General features: G+C 37.4%; 1 protein-coding gene across 9 annotated transcripts in view; it reads right to left on the bottom strand.

The window, feature by feature from the left end:
- The window catches only part of CDK12 (cyclin-dependent kinase 12), an 80,820-nt gene that overhangs the window by 31,844 nt on the left and 26,944 nt on the right, over positions 1-22,032 (bottom strand). For 4 of the 9 annotated variants that reach the window (XR_001515668.1, XR_001515666.1, XR_001515667.1 and 1 more), the window contains exons 7-14: positions 20,480-20,536; positions 20,060-20,161; positions 13,872-13,949; positions 12,722-12,838; positions 11,644-11,775; positions 9,996-10,207; positions 8,018-8,470; positions 3,478-3,827 (exon numbers count right to left, since the gene is read on the bottom strand). Coding sequence is in view for 4 of the 9 variants with exons in the window: in XM_015570888.1 (XP_015426374.1) it covers positions 3,478-3,827; positions 8,018-8,470; positions 9,996-10,207; positions 11,644-11,775; positions 12,722-12,838; positions 13,872-13,949; positions 20,060-20,161; positions 20,480-20,536 (1,501 nt within the window). In the remaining 5 variants the exon portion in view is untranslated. Of the gene's footprint in view, positions 1-2,218; positions 3,828-8,017; positions 8,471-9,995; positions 10,208-11,643; positions 11,776-12,721; positions 12,839-13,871; positions 13,950-20,059; positions 20,162-20,479; positions 20,537-22,032 lie in introns of those variants that run through there. The other 5 variants (XR_001515665.1, XM_015570889.1, XM_006774297.2 and 2 more) reach the window with 5 other exon arrangements.

Below are 22,032 nucleotides of genomic sequence, written 5' to 3'. Positions count from 1 at the left end.
ATATATATACACACACACATGTATATACATATATATATATACACACACACACACACACACACACACACAAGTGGTTGGATGATGTCTATGGCATAAGCTAACAGAAGTCCTACTTACAAATTTGTGCTAACTACCCTGCTTTTAAACATATAGATCTGATGTCATTTTCAAATCCTTATCATTCCTATAGAAAGTTGAAAAAACTAAGGAAACTGGATCAAGCAAATTTGTTTTCAAAACCAAAAAAATAACTACGGTCAAACCAGTTTTGCCTCATTCATGAACAGAATCAGATTTCTCATCTGTTCAAAATAATGTATTTAATGGACTTAATACCTCCCATGATACAATACTTAAACCGCTTTTGAATGTAATTTAAATTTATAGTTTTCTAATAGTCAAGTTGAAATTCTGCCAAACCTTTACTTCCATTATGTTTATAGATAACACAGCTGAAAAATTAACAAATACCTTTTCTTCCTCCACAGATTCCAGGATATTTGAGTTCCTTTTTTCCTCTGCTTTTAGAAATAGTCAAAATTACCAAACTTCCTCCCCATTTTAAAGGTTAGACTCCCAAAATGGGGGTCTGACCTTGAGATGGGATCATACATACACATACACACACACATACACTCACCCCCTTCCCTAGTAGCAGGGAATGATGGAGACATAAGCATATCATTTAGAATATTTGGCATAATTAAAAATAAGGTGTGATAAGGGGAATATTATTGATGACTGCTGATAATCAAAATATAATTAAAATGTATAGAAAATTTTATTCATATTTGATGGGAAACCAATTTTTTCCCCCACTGAATATGTACTTCTGAGTTCTTTAATCAAAACTGGGAAAGTGGGGCTCAATGCCTCAAATTCAAATATTCTAAAATACAAAGGTCCATGTCTGAGGACTAAGAAGTCAACAGACAAAAGGTTCAGATTCCATGGCCGGTGTGGCTCAGTTGGTTGGGCATTGTCCTGTGCACTAAAAGGTTGCCCGTTCAATTCCCAGTCAGGGCACATGCCCAGGTTGTGGACTTGATCCCCAGTTGGGGGTTGTGAAAGAGGCAGCCAATTGATGTTTCTCTTTCTCCCTCTCCCTTCCTCTCTAAACATCAATACAAAATATTGAAGAAAAAAAAAGTTTAGATGAACTTTAATGCAACATACCAATACCATGTCAGTGAACCTAGCAAATCTAATTGGACATATTGGTATAAAAAGCCATCAAAGCCAAAATGGCTAGTAGATTCTTTCTCATCAATGTTTGGCCCTGAGGGCAAGGCCAGACCAAAACCCAAAGAATAAAGAAATACACACACCAGGAATCTACCTATTTCAGTGACAGGGAAAAATAATCTTCATGTAAGTATCTGAAGAGGGTTCTTCTTTCATTTCTCTAAAGTTTTTTATTAGTGCATCTTTCTCTTACAAGTAGTCTTTAATTTTTTAATGTAAGAACTTGGCATTGAAACATGTAACTTCACTTGAGTTCTGAAAACTATTCAAGATGCTGAAGCACATTTGCCTTTTCTTTGTAAAAAAAGGAGCTAACCTACTTTTCACAAATGTCTAAGTCTGTGCAGATAATTTATATAAATGTGTATGTTCCTAAAACACATTATATGCTGGTACTCACATAGAAACAAAAGCCAGAATGAGAAGCCTCCCGTTATCCCACCCTGAAAGCCTTTCCCTTTTCCATTTCCTCTTTATAATAAGGAAAAATACTTGCCATGAGATCATAATTTAACCCCTTTTACCAAAACCCAATCTCTCCAGAGGAAAATCCCTAGAAGAATTGGCAGGATATACATGCAGAGATGTGTATATGTCAATACTGTTCGTTCTTATGTTCTGCTCTTTCAAAAGTATTTTTTTAAAAGGTCTTAGGTATTGAAATATCTTCAGAAAAATATCTACCCTAAACTAATTACATTTCCATGTATTTTCAGGATGTTTATTTTCTCTTTGACAATATTAAAATGCTCTGTTTCAAAGGTTTGGGGTTTTTTTTACATAAAAATATATGTGTAAACAGTATGCTAACTGCTCTTTCTAGTCCTCTAGGTCTGAAGGCATTATCTCTAGTCCCAACTCAGCAGCAATGGCCTAGGCTGTCTGCATTTATAAATCAATTTCACCATCAGAACATGGTTTTTAAAAAAACGAAAAAAATTTTAGAATTGAAGAGTTACAGAGAACAAAAAAGGAGTTTGAATTTCCTTTCCTTTATTTCAAAAAAGGTAAAGAATTATCCCAGGTTCTTGGGCATCTCAACGATTAATTTTTTTCCAAACAAATGCCTCAAAAGGAGACAAAGAAAACCTCTATGAAGATGGGGTAAAAAAGGAAAAAGATGGGATAAAGTCTACCTACTTGCCCAAGAATGCCACCTTCTACAACCTGCTTCATATACAGGAAAAGGGGTCATGTCTTTTGCCAAAACAGAGCAAACTTTAAGGATGAGTAATTTATTTGGAAAAAAGGAATGTTAAAGATGCTCAATGGGGGAAAAAGAAGAGTTTACTTGAAAGCAAAATGTGAGGTGGTGGAGAGGAAGGAAACATTTATTTAAATCAGTCAGTCACTCTTTGCCCCTTACAGCAAAAGCCTAAGAGCAGCTCAAATTTTGTGAACACTATTCTTTCTTTAAAAAACAAAACAAAAAATCCAAAAAACTAAATTCAGAAGAACAAAACATAAAAAAATAATCCTCAAACTTTAAAAACCTAAAGAGCCTCTTCCTGGGCCATTTCAAAAACTGAAACTGTTCTCTTTTTCTTCTGCTCAAGATGTGCGGGCAATGAACTAATAAAGCGTTTACTTTTCCACTTAATGACTCTCCAAATTCTCTACTTATATTTACTAGGTAGAGCTGAACTAAATGTTCTGACTATAACCAACCTATCCAGGGGGAAATGCTGCCAACATCATTATTTTATGTCTCGTGCTTAGTAGCAAGTGAGCAAGGAATACAATGAATAGCTTTGAAATAGCCAAATGCAGAAGATTACCTCGCTCTGGCAAATGATTTCATTAAAGGTTCAGAGGACTGGATGGAGGATGGACAGGGAAGGACTCTTTCAGGACACTGAAGTCTCTGGGTTAGTAAGGAACTCCTCTCCCTCTTCCCCCTCTTGGCGGGACTCTTGTAGGCCCCCGATAGAGTTTTCCATAAGCAGAAGACTGAGCTGGGCCCCCCCAGTTAAGGCCTGCTCCTGAGCTGCTGGCTCCACTGGTTCCTGGCCCCAGCTCCCCAAAGTTTTGCAATTTGGTCTCTGCATGTGCCACAGAGTTGCTGCTTCCCTCGGCCTTCAGGAATGGTTGCCCGACCACTGAGTGTAATGCTAAGGGGACCCTGGCAAAACGGAGGTCCTGGTCCCCTGGAAACTGCACTGACCCTGTACCCTGGTAACTGCTGGACTCCCCAAGGTGGCTCACAGAGCCTGAGAAGGTCCTGTTCTTCACCAGGGTCTGGGCCAAGGATTCTGTCAAGGCTGGACCAGAGTTGCGTTCATCAGTGTCAGTGGCACTGAACCCTGTTTCAGGCCCATCAGTGTTTCCGTAAGTCCTGTTGGGATGGGGTCGGGTAGAGTATTCCATTGGTCTCAAGGCCTGGTGCTCATGTGGCAGGTGGCCAGGAGGCTCTGCTTCAGGCTGGGATAAAAGTTGCAGCAAGGCGGCTGTCACGGCTGGGTTCAACTCCTGGGGGACGCTGGAAAGATCGCCTTCAACCAGAGGGGGTGGAGGTGGCGGCGGTGGAGGTCCGGGGGGCTCAGGGGGCCTCTTCTCTGGTGGAAGAATGTGAGGAGGACATGCTGTGGAAGGGTTACTTCTTTTAACACCATCTTAAAAATCACATGTGATTATAAACACATACATACATACATACATACACACACACACACACACAAATACTACCCAACATAAACATATATCAATACAAGTAACCAAATATATATAAAAGAATAAAATCTTGGGATCAGGAAATTTCAATTTATAAATAAAATCAAGTGATTAAAAGCAAAACAGTTGCATTCTGGATCTAACAGCTGTTGTAAAAAGATCATATGTTTCAAATATTTTTCTGATTTTTGTCTGAGATTTCCTCCATTTCCTTCTTTAAGGAACTGTTCTAATAATGTAGGCTGTTGGCAGCCTTCCTGCCCCTTTTTGCTGTTGAATCAAAACATTAATGAAAATAAAGTAGAAAGAAGGAAGATGAGAGGGAACAATATACATGCTGTGGTCACATTTCTAAGACATAATATTTGCTGTACAATGGAGACCTTGCATGGACTTAGTTAACACATTTTACAGAATGCTTAATAATAATGTTAACACCTGAAATAGAACTTAAGGAACATACAAGAGAGATGAAATAAAGTAAAAACCTTTCATTATCATCATGTATAAATATACACTTGATTCTCCAAACTTCAGTCCCTCTCCCCATAACCACATTTTGAAGAATGGAATATTAACCACCATACTGTCATTCAGCTTCCTATGTTATAGTAATTATAAAGACCAAAGTAATCTATAATAACTTTTTTTGTTTCTCAACCTCCTGCATTTTTTCCATGCTATAAGAAAAATTACTATAGCAATGTCATGCAGAACGGGCTATTGAGAAACATCTGTTTATCTTGGAGACAGTGACAAGAACTGAGTATTTAGAAATGTATTAAACTAATATTATACTCTGTCTTTCCAAAGATCTTTGTCTTTCTAAACTCCCCAGACTTTTTCCCCCACTGCTGGCTAAATTTGCCCAAGCATGCCAATCACTGTCTGAAAATGAACTCCTGCCAAGACAGCAGGGTAGAGATATAAAATGGCATGAGTTTGAGAACATAAAAAAACCAGTACAGTCAAAACAGTACATTTAGAGAGTTGGAAGTTACCCTGCTGAAAAAAAGGCGTAATGTTTTTGGATATCTTCCAAATGATTGATTTTCCATTCCCTATATTTTGAAATATACATATAGTCAATTCTTATTATCTGAGCTAGTAATATAAAGTCATTCCTCAGACAAGGAAAAAGTAGTTTTTGGTTATAATTAGATATTTTGGTAGCATATTTACTACAATTATATTTTGCAAAGATAAAAAAGTAAGTATGAGCATGCAGATGAAAACACTACAAAATTGTGAAGTTATGCAGTGGAAGGATGAGGTCAGATGCTCTATGTAACATACAAATAAGGGCGACCAACAATCCCAATTTACAGGGAACTGAGGGAGTTCCCAAATTGCCAACTTTCACTTTTCAAGTCAGGATTGCACAGAGACAAGCTGGTCACCCTATATACAGTACCTGCTCAAGTAACTTGTTGACACACTGGCTGGTTGACTAGGTGGTAGGAAAAATGTATTTAAGGACAAAAAAAATTAGCTATGGAAAGTTAGACATCCTAAAAAAGGAGAGCTAACTGAAAATACAAACATCTATAGACTTCAGAGATTTTGCTGCCAATGCTACATATCTCACTACATAAAAACATCACAGTACTGATTAGTTTTTAAAGTATTTTTGGACAATACATGAAATAGACACCAGGTTGTTGGTGGTGGGGTTGTGTGTGTGTGTGTGTGTGTATGTGTTTATTTTTAATGCTGAGAAAAAATGACTTTAAAAATACCCAACTGCAAAAGTGAGCAAAACTAAACTTAAACTTTTCCAGATATACTACTATTCACATTTAAAGTTTGTCTTTTATGTAATAGCCTAGTTGTTTCAGTAATATAAAGTCATATTTTGAGCTCAAATTTTTTACATGTATGAGGATGAAAACTATTTCAAAGTAGCAAAAGCAGATGCATTGTAAAAAACTATTAAAGTAAGGTTAATAAAACTTTTGTTTTTAATCCTCACCTGAGGACACGCTTTCATTGACTTAAGAGAGAGAAGAAGGGGGGGCGGGAGGTAGGGAGAGAGGGAGAGAGAGAGAGAGAGAGAGAGAGAGAGAAAGAAGGGACGAGAAGAGAAATATTGATTGGTTGCCTCCCATATGAACCTGTAACCTAGGCGCGTGCCCTGACCAGGAATCGAACCCACGACTTTCTGGTGTACAGGATGACACTCCAACCAACTGAGCCACCCAGCCAGGACTAATAAAACTTCTTAAAGGAATTAAAAATAAAGATCACATTTAAAATATCATACTGTTGTAAAATTTAGTGTTAACAATATTGCCAATCTTTAACAGTCTGTACTAATGGAAGGAGGTGTTAATGAAAGGTACAAATAACTTTAAAACTTTATTTGACTCATCAGTTTTCAACCATAACCCTTTCCCAACAAGTATAGAGACGCTAAACAGTAGCCAAAGTGATATAGATTTTCACCTTCTGCAGCTTATTTAGTCTGCCCTCTGGTGGAAGTACTAATGAACAGTAAAATGGCCGAAAGAGGCAGCAGGGGAGAAACAACAGGAGACACAGGAGACACCAGCTGGTTAATCCAGGGGTGACTAATAATTAGGAGCGGCATTTTTATTCTCCTCTGAAAAGTCAAACCAACAATTGTTTTTACCATAGGCTAGGCCTTAATTTTGGTTCAATTTCATCATTTAGCTGATAGCTTGTTGGCTCAATTACTGAGTGAATTTCTTTCAATCATGCTATTTAATTTGAACCATTTCTTTCAGGTATTTTGATTATAGCTATTTTTTTTTTATTTTTTTTTGCGGGGATATGAGAGATGATACAAAGAGGCCTCCTTTAATTCTAGATTAGCTTTCTCTGTTATTCCATGTCCTGGAGTCAACTGAAACCAGATGACAGAATAGCAAAGTGAACTAAGAAACACATTAAAAGGGTACACAAGTTCTAAATTCTGGCTCTGCCAATAATATGGTTCCAGCAGTGGGACCATCGACAGGCTTTTTCCCCCCTTCTTTTTTTTAAATAAGCAGGCTAATTTAAATTTGCTGGATTGCAGTTTCCCTATCTGTAAAATATAAGGGCTATTTTTATTTATGTTATCTTCCAGTTTTAAAAAGCTTTACATATGAAAAGTAGCTTCTATATTTGACTCTATACCAGTGGAAATAAGGCATATACTTTCTGCACCATCCCATATGAAATGTGAATGCAGGACCCTGAAGTTGAAGGTTAGTGAATCTCTTCAACCCTTGTACCTCTTCTCATTCCCCAATTCATGGGCTCTTCATGGACAGCAAAAATTTCCAAGGAGTTGAAAACACTTTTAGATAAATAAAGATTTTGCAAACCGACTGAATCAGAATTGATCAGAACTTCTTTTCCTTCTAATAAAGTGCATGCTATGGTCATGTGAGATCAAGGTATAACAAACGTTATTTCCTTTTGTAAGTTTTTTTTTTCTTTATATAATGCTCATTTCCTAAGCTAAAATCCATTCAATTGTCTCTTTCAGAAACACATATTTTGAAGGAATCACTTTTATATGCTATTAATTTTTGAAAAATAAATGTATGGTGTTATCTATTTAGAAATATCCCCCAAAATAAATGTATGGTGTTAGGTATTTAGAAATATTCCCAAATTATTCTTCATGAGGTAACAATGAGGTTTTATTAGGGTTTTCTCGAATAAATCTTCCAAGCAAGACTCTGGTATCCAGCATCCCCTACACTCGAGTATCACTGCCTATTTGCACAATCTGATGGTTTGTTTGGAAGGCAGATTTTCAAGGGTTAGTTGGCCACCATATACACAGTAGTTCAAATACATCACTAGCTATGGTTGTGGTTTCTGTGGGTTAGAACACAGGGGCTTTACTTACCTACCTCCTAAGAAATGGAAAAACAATCAGTATATGAAAAGGTGCTTTGAAAAGCTTTGAGACTTAAATAAAAGAAGCCAGACAAGAAATACATCACTTGTTGGTATGTTCTCCTGTAGACTAGGTTACAGAAAAACTGAAACCGATGCCATTGGTGTGAAAAAGAAAATGTTAAAGAGATTTTTAAGAGGATCAACAGCACCTGAGCTCAATGAGATTCATGACCGGTCTGTTTACCTGCTGCCTCCTCCTGTGGCATTGTGGGAGTTCTTCGGGGCCCCTGTAGCCCACTGTTCTTGTCACTGTTGTTTTCCTCCAGGTTGCCTGCTGGCTCCTGGGTTTTCATCAGCTGACTCAAGATAACTGCCAACATATTCTGCATGTCAGCTGGTGTGCTTGAAGCTTCAGGGGTCTTTTGTTCTGCTGAAGGCTGGACCACTGAAGCTGGGTGTGCCTCCTTCACAGATTCCTCTGGGGCCATGGGTTCTGAGTCCTGCTGCTGGGAAGTGGCTTCTGTTAGGGCACTGATAGATTGGTTCAGGGCCTCCAGCTGCTGCTGTATCTCAGGGTTGGAGTGGATGTTAAGCAGCTGTACCATTTGAGGGATGCTCAGGTCAGTTTGGCTCTGCAGCAGATTTAATAATACTGCCAATTCACTTTGATTCAATTGTTGTGTGATATCACCGAGGCCTGTGGAGAGAGAGTGAAGCCAATATAAGAGGATGAGGCAGGGCAAAGACCTCTGCATTCTTCAATTGGCAATAGCAACTTATAATATCCAGTGAATGAAATTTCCTTAAAAATGTCTCATTTTTCATGCCTCAAATCGTCATGACACAATTTGCTATTCTTTTATTTTAATTTACTGACTTTAGAGAGAGGGAATAGGAGGAAGAGGAAGAGGGGAGAGAGGGAGAGAGAAACATGGATCTGCTACTCTACCCATCTATGCACTCATTGGTTGCATGGGCCCCATCTAGGAATGGAACCCACAACATTGGGATGATACTCCAACTGCGCTACCCAGCCAGGGCCACATTTTGTTATTCTTTATATTATTGCTTAAAAATGCATGGACTCGCCCGGCTGGTGTGGCTCAGTTGGTTGAACATCCCATGCACCAAGAGGTCACTAGTTCGATTCCCAGTCAGGGGACATGCCCGGGTTGCAGGCTCAATCCCCAGTAGAAGGTGTGCAGGAGGCAGCCGATCAATGTTTCTATCTCTCCCTTCCTCTCTCTCTAAAAATCAATAAAAGCATTTTTTTTAAAGTTCTAAAAATAAATAAAAATTCATGGGCTAACTCAAATATCTCTGTATTGTAAGTAAAAGTTATTTCATTTAGCCCTAACCGGTTTGGCTCACTGGATAGAGCGTCGGCCTGGGGACTGAAGGGTCCCAGGTTTGATTCCGGTCAAGGGCATATACCTTGGTCGCAGGCACGTCCCCAGTGGGGGGTGTGCAGGAGGCAGCTGATGTTTCTCTCTCATCGATGTTTCTAACTCTTTATCCCTCTCCCTACCTCTCTGTAAAAAATCAATAAAAAAAAAATATATATATTTTAAAAAGTTATTTCATTTAACCTTTATTTATCCCTAGAAATCTGGCAATTATTCAGGGGTGTTTATTTTTAAAGCTTCCTGGATGATTCTAATGTGTAGGCAGCATTGAAAATTACTGTTCTAGGTGGACAGGGAAGGGAAAGTGAGCCAAGGAAAAAATATCTATAGTTCAGAAAAACTATTGTTCCCGCAGAAGAACTACTTTGTTATAATAGTTCATTATTATACAATTTTATATATATTTAAATCAGATAAGTCTACAGAACTAACTACATTTAGCAACTGTGATTTACCATCACTGGTTTCTAAGGTCTTATCAAACCAAAATATACAGGGCTTCAAATTTTTTTTTTAGAGATCCATGGTGAACTAACCTTAAATTAAAATTTGGCTCACCTAATTCAGTGATTTATACCATACATCTAACTGAGATATAGTATTCCTTACTTCAGGAATAGAAAATACATCTATTGAAGTTCTAGACCACAGGTACAAAACTTGGTTTATCTCCTTTTCCCTATAATCAGATGACCAACCTCTTTATTAATGCTTCACTGACTAAAAATTAAAACACACACACATCCTTGCACTGAACGTTTAAAACCTGCTAAAATGTGCTTAAAAGAAGCACAAAGTCTCTACCCCAACACTGACCTATTGTATCCCCAGCCACAGGCTCCACCTTGACAGGAGCAGGCTGTGGTGGTGCTGGGCTATTGTTCTTCACAGGCTCAGCACCTGTCCCTGAGGTAGTTTCTTTTCGAGAGGCTTTGGATGGAGGTGGTTCTTCTACCACAACACCACTTTGTCGCTGCCGCCGCCGTTTCTTACTCCATAATTCATGACAATCCTGCCAGTGGGGGAGGCTGAAAAAGACAAAGCAAAGGGGAAATGTGTGTGGGAATGTGGCGGTGAGTAAACAGAAGAAAGAGGGATTAAAATGGGAAGGCAAAGAGCAGAGGGAAATGTAAAGAATAAGGAAACCATAAAAATAACCAGAGAAGTTAGTAAATAAATAGTAATAGTGTAAAACGAATCATGGCATAATAGTCTGAGGAAGTAGAAGTCCAAAAGCCTAAAAGACTTCTACAGTGAGAAATGAGGATTTTGCTAATATCAGAGACACATCTGCTATAAAAATGCTCATACTCCTGCCAAGTAGTTAAGTCTTATAGTTCTTGCTTGATATAACAAGAATAAAAGAGAACTTTATTGGTCAAGTTTCAGTTGGGAATAAATAGCACGGAGATGACTGGCTTGTTAATAGCTACAAAGAGTCCAGGCAAAGTGGTGATTTAAATTTTGGAATAACATAAGGATATCATGAGGAAATCCCCTCTGTGTAAAATCAATTTATGTATTACTTGGTCTGTGAAGATAAAAACAAAACAAAACTGGTTCATTCTTCTTTCTGCCCACTGAATTTTCATTACTGGATATTTTAATTTATAGGGTTTGTTAACATATTTTAATATATTTTCAGACTTTCCCATGATAATGCAAACAGTCCTAGTAGGTCAAATCTTACTACAATAAGGATTACCATAACCAAAAATCTCTCTATTGCAAGAGTCCCCAAATTTCAGTAAAATGCTTTATGTATTTCAATCAATATTCATGTATCAAAATTTTAGTGCAATAAATTTCTTTGGGACAATCAGATTTGTAGTTAGTACCTACTCATGTACTAACATCCCATTCATTTCTTTAAGGTAGTCTTTCTGTAAAGAAGAAATGTCCAAAAATGCTGTCAGTGATAAATGTGAAGAGACTTATTTGCCAGAATGTGAGATGTGACTGTAGAACTCTGAGGATCTTGGAGAATAAGGAAATTCATAAAAGTCTAATGAAAGAGAAACACCTTCAAAGACCGCATTTTCTAAACTCAGGACATCTGACCTGACAGTGATGCAAACTTAAAATTAGCACTGTCCTTGTAAGTGTGGCATATACATGGTCACCATAGACATAGGGGATTCAAGCAGATGGAATAGTTAATAGCAAAAACTAGGAAGAAATATGTTCAAAGAGGCTCTATATGAAAATATGCTGGGATCCAGGAACACAAGATAGTTTGAGTCAAATTAGAACAAATATATCTAAATCTATGCCTTGTTTTTTAAAAAAACACACAACATAGAGCAATAAAAGCTCTTATCAGTCATAACCCTATTTGAGGATACCGCTCCATTTGGCATAGGACCATTTGCAGTTCCTCTTAAATGTCTATTACTTTGAGTTTCTCATCTCCTAGGCTTGGGAAGGTTTAAAGTCACTACATGGAGGATCCATCAGCACTTACTCTGGAGGATCCATTTTGCTGGGGTCAACATCTTTAAGGAAGTCACTCTGTAGGGTCTGCTCAGCTGTGCAACGTTTGTTAGGATCTAGCGTCAGCATGTGGTCCAGTAAATCAAGTGCTGCTGAAGGAATGCTGTGGGAAGGAAGAGAGAAAGGGTAAGTTCACAACCACCACATAATTCTTGAACCTATAACCTTTTGTCAAAGGCTCTGAATTTCCAGTTTCACATAAAACTGTGGAAAGGGAGTTGGAAGGAGGCTAGACAAGCAAGCAGGTTTTCTTCCACACAGAATTTTTTTTTTTTTACATATTTTTATTGATTTCAGAGAGAAAGGGAGGAGAGAGAGGGAGAGGGAGAGAGAGATAGAAACATCAATGAAACATCAGTGATGAGAGAGAATCATTGATTAGCTGCCTTCTACATGCCCTACAATGGGGATCAAGCATGTGCCCTTGAGTGGAATTGAACCTGGGACCCTTCAGTCCTCTCAGGTCGACGCTTTATCCACTGAGCCAAACCGGCTAGGGCTCCACACAGGCTTTAAGTGCTATAACAGGTTAGAAAACATGAAACCAGCAATTACATTCTCTTTTTGTCTTGGTAAGATCAAAAAGACTGAAAAAATATATATAATGTTCAAAATAAAATGGTTTTCTATCATCTAAAGCAGTGGTTCTCAACCTTCCTAATGCCGCGACCCTTTAATACAGTTCCTCATGTTGTGGTGATCCCCAATTTCATTGTTACAAATTGAACCTAATTAAAGCATAGTGATTAATCACAAAAACAATATGTAATTATATATGTGTTTTCTGATGGTCTTAGGCGACCCCTGTGAAAGGGTCATTCGACCCCCAAAGACATCACAACCCACAGGTTGAGAACCGCTGAAAAGCGTTCAAAAGAGAAAATTACCAAAAGGCAGTGACAGAACTTCGTTAAAAATAAAATGCTTTCCTATGATGTGTTGCCATAATAAATTGGGACAACACTAACTTCCTAGGCCAGGAAAAAGCCAAGTCCAAACCAAACACCAATCAAACATAGAAAACAGATGCACATTTTTGCCAAACTCACAAAGAGAATTCTTCTCGTAGACGCCTTCTATATTGCTTCTTCGGTTTCATGGTATTGAAGTAAGGCAGCTTGATAACATCAGGCCACACAGCTGGACAAGGGCTACCACAGAGTCGACTGAAAACAAAGCAGAAAGCAAGAACAAGGAAGTAAGTGCGTCAGCATCATGAATTCTGGAGATTCTAGAAGCAGAAACGATTACCTCCCAAGAGCTTATTAAATTAGAGGGCATGCAGAAAGAAAAACCTGGCCTCACTGCTTTAAGGACAAAAGGAATAGGACAGAAAGAATTGGTTACAAGATAATGAAGAGAAAATACTGGCACAACTATCTAAAATAATCCACAACATATTTGGTTTCATAAACATGTTTTTAATCCTCCACAGAAGTTTTCAGTATCAATTTTGTTCAGTTCAGTTAGTGTTAATTACAAAGGGCTGAGCTGGTCCTAAAATGTCCATATAAGAAAAACTGGCAGAAGAGAGCCCAAGACTGAAAATTTTAATGGAAAATTGAGTTTACTTCATAACAAATAATAAGTTATATGCCACCTTTTAAAAAGTTTACATTAGCCTGCTATATTCGTTCCTTTAATTTTATTGAATAAAACAATCCAAATTCTATCCCAATCCCAGGTCTTCCTGAAACCCTCTATTACAGGTTCTATTTCATAATTATCTGTTTACATGTTTCATCACTTATTAAACTCTGAGCTTTTTGAAGGCAGGGACCTATCTTATTTATCTCTGAATCCTAAAGTTTAACAGAAAAAGGAAATTATTACAAAACAGACTCAATAAAATGTGTGCTAAATAAGTTTGATCTTAATTAACCTAAGAATGAAATAACTATCCTGAAAATGGCATGCTTTTACATGAAGAATAAAAAACATGCAAAGTAAGACCTAAAGAGTAGGTGGTAAAAAATCAATAAGATATTTTTTTTTTTTTAAAAAAGAGTAGGTGGAATACAACTTCTTTACATATAGAGCACATGACAAAATATATGGTAAACCTGATTGAGCGAAGAGAAACTTACTTGGACATAAGGAGCATAAAAATCAGTTAGTAAAATAACTGAAAAGTGTTAGGAATTAGAGGATGTGATCACCTATCACACCTGGACCCTCAGAGCACATGCACAGCTGTACCTGATCAGTTCTAGCTGCGCCAACTCCAGATTAGCTTGAAAAATAGGCTTCTTTGTGAACAGTTCCCCAAGGATGCATCTAGAAAGAGTAAAACTGAGAGGTCAGAAGAGAAATCCCTAGAAGCTACTTATAGTGTGTCTCAATAAACTTTTATGTATATATACCAGGTTGTAAATTAGCCCTACATTGCAGTGTCTGAGTTGCATAAAAGAAAATATTTCTTGCACTAAAACTAGACAGTATAAAGGATTTAAATTTACCAGCAGGTAAAAACCCTTGCCACCTATAAAGGACAGCCTATAAATTAGCAGAAAAAGGGAGTCAAGAGTCTTTTCCTTTAAAAAAAAAAAAAAAAAAGGGAGTCCCTTTATAACACTTCCATTGTAAATTAAGAAAAATAAGACTAAAAACCCCACACTTCAATTTTACAAGGATGCCCAGCAGTTCCTATAAAGAGAATATGTATTAGCGTTGTTCATTTATCTGTTCTATGGAATGTGCCCTATACCAGCGGTTGCCAACCGGTGGTCCATGGACCACTGGTGGTCTGTGAGGTCCGAAAGGTTGGTGACCGGTGCCCTATCCTATAGTCCTCTTAGCACTATTTGTGTTGTTTTTTTTTAAAAAGGTTATTGTCATAAGCCAAGATCAGTTTCAATAAGACTCTTAGATACAATATGCTTAAATACCTTTATCATTTTGAAAAAGCCTTTCAAAACTAGACTGACATATTTATAATCTCCAGTCTCTCTCCACAAATTACTTATTTTTATATAATATATATTATATATAGATATATTATATATAAGTATGTCATATATAATATATTGTAAATATTATTTATTACTAATAACTAGAAAAATTAAACATAATAAAAATTATTATTTGTTACAACATGAAAACTAATAACTATTTTGTGGTGGGAGGCAGACAACACCTTAACCAAATGACCAAAATTAACATCACTAATAAGAAGCAAACAACCGAAACCGGTTTGGCTCAGTGGATAGAGCGTCGGCCTGTGGACTGAAAGGTCCCAGGTTCGATTCCGGTCAAGGGCATGTACCTGGGTTGCAGGCACATCCCCAGTAGGAGGTGTGCAGGAGGCAGCTGATCGATGTTTCTAACTCTCTATCTCTCTCCCTTCCTCTCTGTAAAAAATCAATAAAATATATTTAAAAAAAAAAAAAAAAAAAGAAGCAAACAAATGTGATACTTGAAAAGAACACGTATGGAGTATTCCAGCCAAAAATTCATAACCTGAACCTATTGAGTAACTAGTCTTGTATTCTTAAAAATGTAAATGTCATGAAGGACAAAGAAATATTAAAGAATTGTTTCAGATTAAATAATGGCAACTAAATGTAATACATGATACTGGATTGGATCCTGTTATCAGGTAAGGTACTGTTTCCAGAACATTGTTGACAAAATGAGGATATGAAATGTAAGCTAAAGCACTCTATTAAATATAGTGTATCTAACAATGTTAAATTCTCTGAATTTGGTAATTGTACTGTGATTATCCTATTTAACAGTGGTTGTCAACCTGTGGGTCGTGACCCCTTTGGGGGGGTTGAACGACCCTTTCACAGGGGTCACTAAGACCACCGGAAAACACATATATAATTACATATTGTTTTTGTGATTAATCACTATGCTTTAATTATGTTCAATTTGTAACAATGAAAATGCATCCTGCATATCAGATATTTACCTTACAATTCATAACACTAGCAAAATTACAGTTATGAAGTAGCAACGAAAATAATTTTATGGTTGGGGGTCACCACAACATGAGGAACTAACTGTATTAGAGTCGTGGCATTAGGAAGGTTGAGAACCACTGCTATTTAATAAAAGAGTTAGATGCAAATTGACCCCAATGGCAGAATGACAGGAATGACCAGTCACTATGATGCGCACTGACCACCAGGGGGCAGATGCTCAATGCAGGAGCTGCCCCCTGGTGGTCAGTGCACTTCCACAAGGGGAGTGCCTCTCAGCCAGCAGCTGGCTCATGGCTGGCCAGCGCATTGGTGGCGGCGGGAGCCTCTCCTGCCTCCGTGGCTGCACTAAGGAAGTCCAACTAATGGTGGGGAGCAGGCCTAAGCTGTTAGTCAGACATCCCCCGAGGGCTCCTGGGCTGCCAGAGAGATGTCTGACTGCCAAATAGGCACCGATCCCCCGGAGGGCAGGCCTAAGTGGGCAGGAGGGCTTCCCCCAAGGGGTCCCGGAGTGCGAGAGGGCGCAGGCCAGGAAGAGAGACCACCCCCTTCCCGAGTGCACGAATTTTTGTGTACTGGGCCTCTAGTTTAAGAGAATATCTTTGTTCTTAGGAAATATACATTAAATATTAAGAGGGAAAGGAGCATGATATATACAACTATTTTCAAATAGTTCTGGAAAAATGCAGTATATTTATAAACACATTTTATTCTATGTATATATTATATATATGTATATACATCATACATGCAAATGTGGCAAGATGTTAAAAATTAGTGACTAATATGAATGAATTTCAATATAATTATGCTGAGTAAAAGATGCAAGAGAAAAAAAGAGCATACATTGTATGATTCCATTTGTATAAAATTCTAGAAATGGAAATCAATCAATAGTGATAGAAAGCAGAACAGTGATTGCCTAGGAATGGGATGGTGGGGACAGGAGAGAGATTACATGGAAACTTTTGGAGGTGATATAAACTTTTGATGGTTTCACTGGTATACAATATGTCTAATTTAAATATATACATTTTATTATACACTTCAATTAAAAGGTGAAAAAATTTTAACAAATCTAAATAAAGGCTATAGTAAAGTTCTTTGTACTGCTCTAGTAATTTTTCTGTACATTTGAAATTATTTCAAAATAAACTTAAAAACAAATGGAAAAATTTATATAAATACTTTATATTTTTTTGTATGTGTGAAATACTTCAATTTTTAAAAAGTGGGAGCCCTGGCCAGGTGGGTCAGTTGGTTGAGCAATGTCCCATGCATCAAAAGGCTGCAGTTTCAATTCCCGGCCAGGGCACATGCCCAGGGCTCAATTCCCAGTAGGGTGCATTCAGGAGGCAGCTGATCAACGTTTCCCTCTCCCTTCCTCTCTCTGAATCAATAAAAACATATTTTAAAAAAGAATCTTTTCTCTAGTATGTGCGTTGAAATGAGATTTATTCAAAAATACTCACAAAACCAATGTTTACATAGTTTCACTTTAAAATTATCTGGCTTGATTAAATTTGAGAAGGCAGCCAGCACTGGTTTGGCTCAGTGGATAGAGCATCGGCTTGCGGACTCAAGGGTCCCGGGTTCGATTCCGGTCAAGGGCATGTACCTTGGTTGCGGGCACATCCCCGGTGGGGGGATGTGCAGGAGGCAGCTGATCGATGTTTCTCTCTCATCGATGTTTCTCGATGTTTCTAACTGTCTATTTCTCTCCCTTCCTCTCTGTAAAAAATCAATAAAATGTAAAAAAAAAAAAAATAGGCTTCATAAAAAATAAATAAATAAATAAATTTGAGAAGGCAAAACAAACCTAGCTCTTAAAGTTATTAGTACCTTCCTATTTGTATTTGTTAACCTCAAATGAGAAATTCTTATGAACCTTATCAAGACATAAAAAAGTAAAATAAAATTTAATTCTGTTTCTAACATTAATTGCCAAATCAAATTCCAAATACAGTGCTTTCACAACTGATAAAATAAAAGGCTGAAGGAAAAAACAAACAAACCCAGCTGTGTTTTCAGACTCTAGGTATAATTTGTTGTACTAGTCTTTCTAGTTTCTCCCCAGAATTTCAAATTGAACTGCTCTAGTGAGTCTCTGAAAAGAGCATTCTACAAAAGTATCTTCAGAGAAGACTACCATGGATCACCAAAGTAGTAAGCTCACATCAAAAGTCAAAATCTCAGTTCAATGAGTCACTGGGCTTTAAAGAAAGTCTAATTTTCTATAATATTAATTTCAAATTTTGTTTTTGTGGCTTTTTAAATTTCAGTTTCCAGTTCTTTGGTGGGGAAAACATCACTATGTATCCAACACTTCGCTACTACACTAACGTGGCAGGTTGCAGAGACTAAAATAATAGTACCAAAAGAGCTATGAACTGTCCCCCCAACCCCCCGCAACCTGCATCTTAATGGAATGGGACGTTACCTTTAGAGTCTAGTTGTGACAATTTAAATGCTAGTCCAGAACACAGACACACCCAGCTTGAATCAGTATATTTAACTAAAGCTTCATTTGATCTGAGTAAGCTACCACAGAAATTATATTCTCTTTCTCCCTCACCCTTTTGAATTTTGAAATAAAACCCTTGCAATGCTCCTTTTAAAGAATGAAATAAAAGGAAAAAAATGGGGGAAAGTGTTTTGGTCCACTGTAAGTATGTATGTCAAAATCCTAAAGCATTCAGGTCAAGGACAGTGGAATGTATGCATAAGTCATACGGCATAAGAAACAATTAATGAACATGGGCCATGTAAAATGTCTATTCCTCTCAGAAACAAACTGTAAATATTATTTTCAATGAAAAGGAACTAAGACTATTTAGAGAAATGGCTGATACGAGGTCTGGGGAAGGAATAAATAGGATGAGCCTGGGACCAGGAAACAGGAAGGCTAGACTACTATGAATGTATCAAAAAGACTCAAGAATTAACCTGAATAAACTCCCTAAAGACTGGACAGTTTGAACAGGAATAAGGATGATAACTATAATGGATTAACACATATCAAATATGTTTAATCCCATGAGTCCGTAATGAAACTAAAAAACAAGCCCCTCAAGCCTTCTCTTTGATTATCTTTACAGAATGCTAGAAAACCACCTCTTTATCTTAAAATGGTAAATAAAAGAATTAAACCTTTATCCCTACCTTTTCTATATCATTTGTACCTAAGGTTAGCCAAAGAGATATGTTATCTTTATTCCAGAAAGGAATGATATAATTAGAATATCACCATCACAAAACAACCACAAATGAATTAATGGATGTGGATCATTAACAGCTGATAACACTTCAAAAAGAGAAAATTATATGTTATGTAAAGTGGTGTATATATGTGTGTAAATCTACCCTAGTAGGAATAAATATTTTACCAGAATTGCCTATATAAGGTGATAATAAAAAGCAGACTAGCCCTAGCTGGTTTGGCTAAGTGGATAGAGCATAGGCCTGCAGGCTGAAGGGTCCCAGGTTCAATTCCAGTCAAGGGCACATGCCCAGGTTGCAGGCTCAATCCACAGTAGGGGGCATGAAGGAGAAAGCCAATCAATGATCCTCTCTCATCATTGACATTTCTATCTCTCTCTCTCCCTCTCCCTTCCTCTCTGAAATCAATAAAAAAAAAAAGTTTGTTTTTTTTTTTTAAAAAAAGGGCAGACTAATCTGTAGTGGATTATTTTGCTGTTTACAAATTTTTACAGATAACGTACATAGTTATTGCCTGTCTTCTGGGAAGAGGCTCTCACTGCCCCCTCTTCCCCCACCGTAACTCTCATGTACCATTTTGATAATCTGTCAGAAATACTCAAAACCACCTGTAGAGTAGTTTCAAGGTCAGTGGGTGATTGGGAATCAAACCTAAATTCACTACAATATACAGAAAATGAAAGGAATAGAGAACCATGTCAAAAACAAACAAACAACAACACAAGAATGCAATCAGTAAAATCCAGACTGTAGGAAACTGTACAGAATAAGTGACCCGGTTTCTTCTAAGGAAATTGTCAAGGAGATAAGGGGACTCAAGATAGAGGGAGAATCAATAATTAAAAAACTTGAGATAAGCAATTGCAATCTATGAATCTGATTTGACTGTATATGGATCCCAATTCAAACTAAGTTAAAAGAAATAAAAAGACAATTGAAATTTTTAAAAAGTATCTCTGAGCCAACCACCTTTTTCTTAGGGTTGCGCTACTGTCCAATGAACGTTTAGTGAAGGCAGTACAAAAAAATAAAATAAAATAAGTAAATGAAAAGTAGCTCTGATATTAAGAAATATTCAACAACAGATTTCTCTGAAATTTGGCTAAAAGTTTATCCCCATCCTTTTAAACTAAAAAAAAAAAAAAAAAAGGCTACAAAAATCAATGTGGAGAGAGAACAAGATACAAGTTCAACAATACGTGAGTTACAAAGAAAAGAAAAAGTAAAGGAAGGGATCCTTACCCACAGCTCCAAACATCTATGGCTGGTGTGTAACGCTCCTCTCCCAGCAGAAGTTCTGGAGGTCGGTACCACAGAGTAATGACTTTGTTTGTATAAGGGCGACTGAAATGTAAAAACCAATCATGACATAAATTTACAATAGCTTCTGATATAAAATACTTGTACAATTAAATGCAAATAGAAATAGCTGCCAATTGAAGTTGGGACTATCAAAACAACTCCACAGCAACCTAATAGTTCAAAAGTACAAGTTGGGTTGATTTATTTTAGTTTAAGGCTGATCCAAGAACTTAAGATAGAATTTACTTTCTATAACCTAGATAGTAATACATTTAGAAAATTATTGCAACTTGCAGGATACTAGAATATCCAAGAATAAAAAGCATTATTTCCCACATGTAATTTTGTTAAATGTCTCACCTCTCTTCAGAGTTATAGAGCCGAGCAAGTCCAAAATCTGCTAGCTTGATTTGCCCACTGTAAAACAAAACCAATTATTTTCATAACTAACAGCAATAATCTCCAAATTATACCTAAAAAAGTTAACTGTTAATTTAGGAGTTAGAGGATTTACAAAAATTGATTTTAATCTCTGCTTTTAACCTTCCTTCCCAGGTTAAGTCTCTTTTGATTACTCCAGTAACCTTAGGGTTACTAAGCCTTAGGGCTTTTTGTGGGGGGAAAACTACTAATTTTTGGATTTGACTCAACTAAATATTTCCTTCATGTCTTGGCAAACAGTCGCTAGACCCTCATGATTAAATACTTATTATAGGGGGGACAAATGGCTGTTCTAGATTAAGAGAGAATTAAGAGGCCTAACAATTAAATCCAACTCAAAATCCAAACTAAGTATACAAAAGATATTTTTGACATAACTAGAAAAATATATGGATTGAGTGTTAGAAAATTATCTATCTATATATAAAAGCCTAAGTGACCGTTATGACAGTTATGACGACACAACTGAATGAACAGCTGGTAGCTATGATGCGCACTGAACATCAGGGGGCAGATGCTTAACACAGAAGCTGCCCCCTCATGGTCAGTGCACTCCCACCCCCAACCTCCCATGGTTCCCCCCACTCCGCCCGCTGGTCGGCCCTGATTGGCCCCAATAGCCAGCCAGGTCAAGGGACCCCACCCATGCACAAATTCGTGCAACGGGCCTCTAGTAGGTAATAATTAATTTTGTATTTAGGGTCAAATGTAATGATGTCTGTAATTAAAATAACTCAAACAGAGCCCAGCCTGCATGGCTCAGTGGTTGAACATCGACCTATGAACCAGGAGGTCAGGGTTCAATTCCCAGTCAGGGTGCATGCCTGGGTTTTGGGGCTTGACCCCCCAGTGTGGGGCATGTGCAGGAGGCAGCCAACCAATGATTCTCTCTCATCATTGATGTTGCTCTCTCTCTCTCCCTCTCTTTTTGTCTCTAAAATCAATAAAAATATATTTTAAAACAAAATAACTCAAGCAGAAAAATAAAAGCAACTATAATAAAATGTTAATTGTATATGTAATTAATTATATTAGTCTCAACTTTTTCTTGTCATTTGACTTTTTCATAATAAAAAGTAAACACTGTGGCTATCACAGATTTTTTTCAAACAGGGACAATAGCTTTGATCTGAGCTAACAATTTTTATGATGAATGAGGCCTTCTACCAACATATTACCATCACTTCCTAGAACAGGGGTCCTCAAACTGCGGTCCGCTGAAAACATTTATCCGGCCCACCGGGTATTTTTGCCGCCACTGTGTGCATAGGAATTTGTTCATAGTTTTTTTTTTAAACTATTGTCTGGCCCTCCAACAGTCTGAGGGACAGTGAACTGGCCCCCTGTTTAAAAAGTTTGAGGACCCCTGTCCTAGAACATCTATATATATAAAAGGCTAATATGCAAAGTGTCCCCTCAGAAGTTCGACCGAGAGACTGGAAGTTCGATCACTTGCTATGACGTGCGCTGAC

This window comes from Myotis davidii, unplaced genomic scaffold (assembly GCF_000327345.1).
Source record: "Myotis davidii unplaced genomic scaffold, ASM32734v1 scaffold327, whole genome shotgun sequence".
Taxonomy (NCBI): domain Eukaryota; kingdom Metazoa; phylum Chordata; class Mammalia; order Chiroptera; family Vespertilionidae; genus Myotis; species Myotis davidii.
Note: the sequence above shows the minus strand (reverse complement) of the source record. Positions and strands in the feature narration are given on the sequence as shown.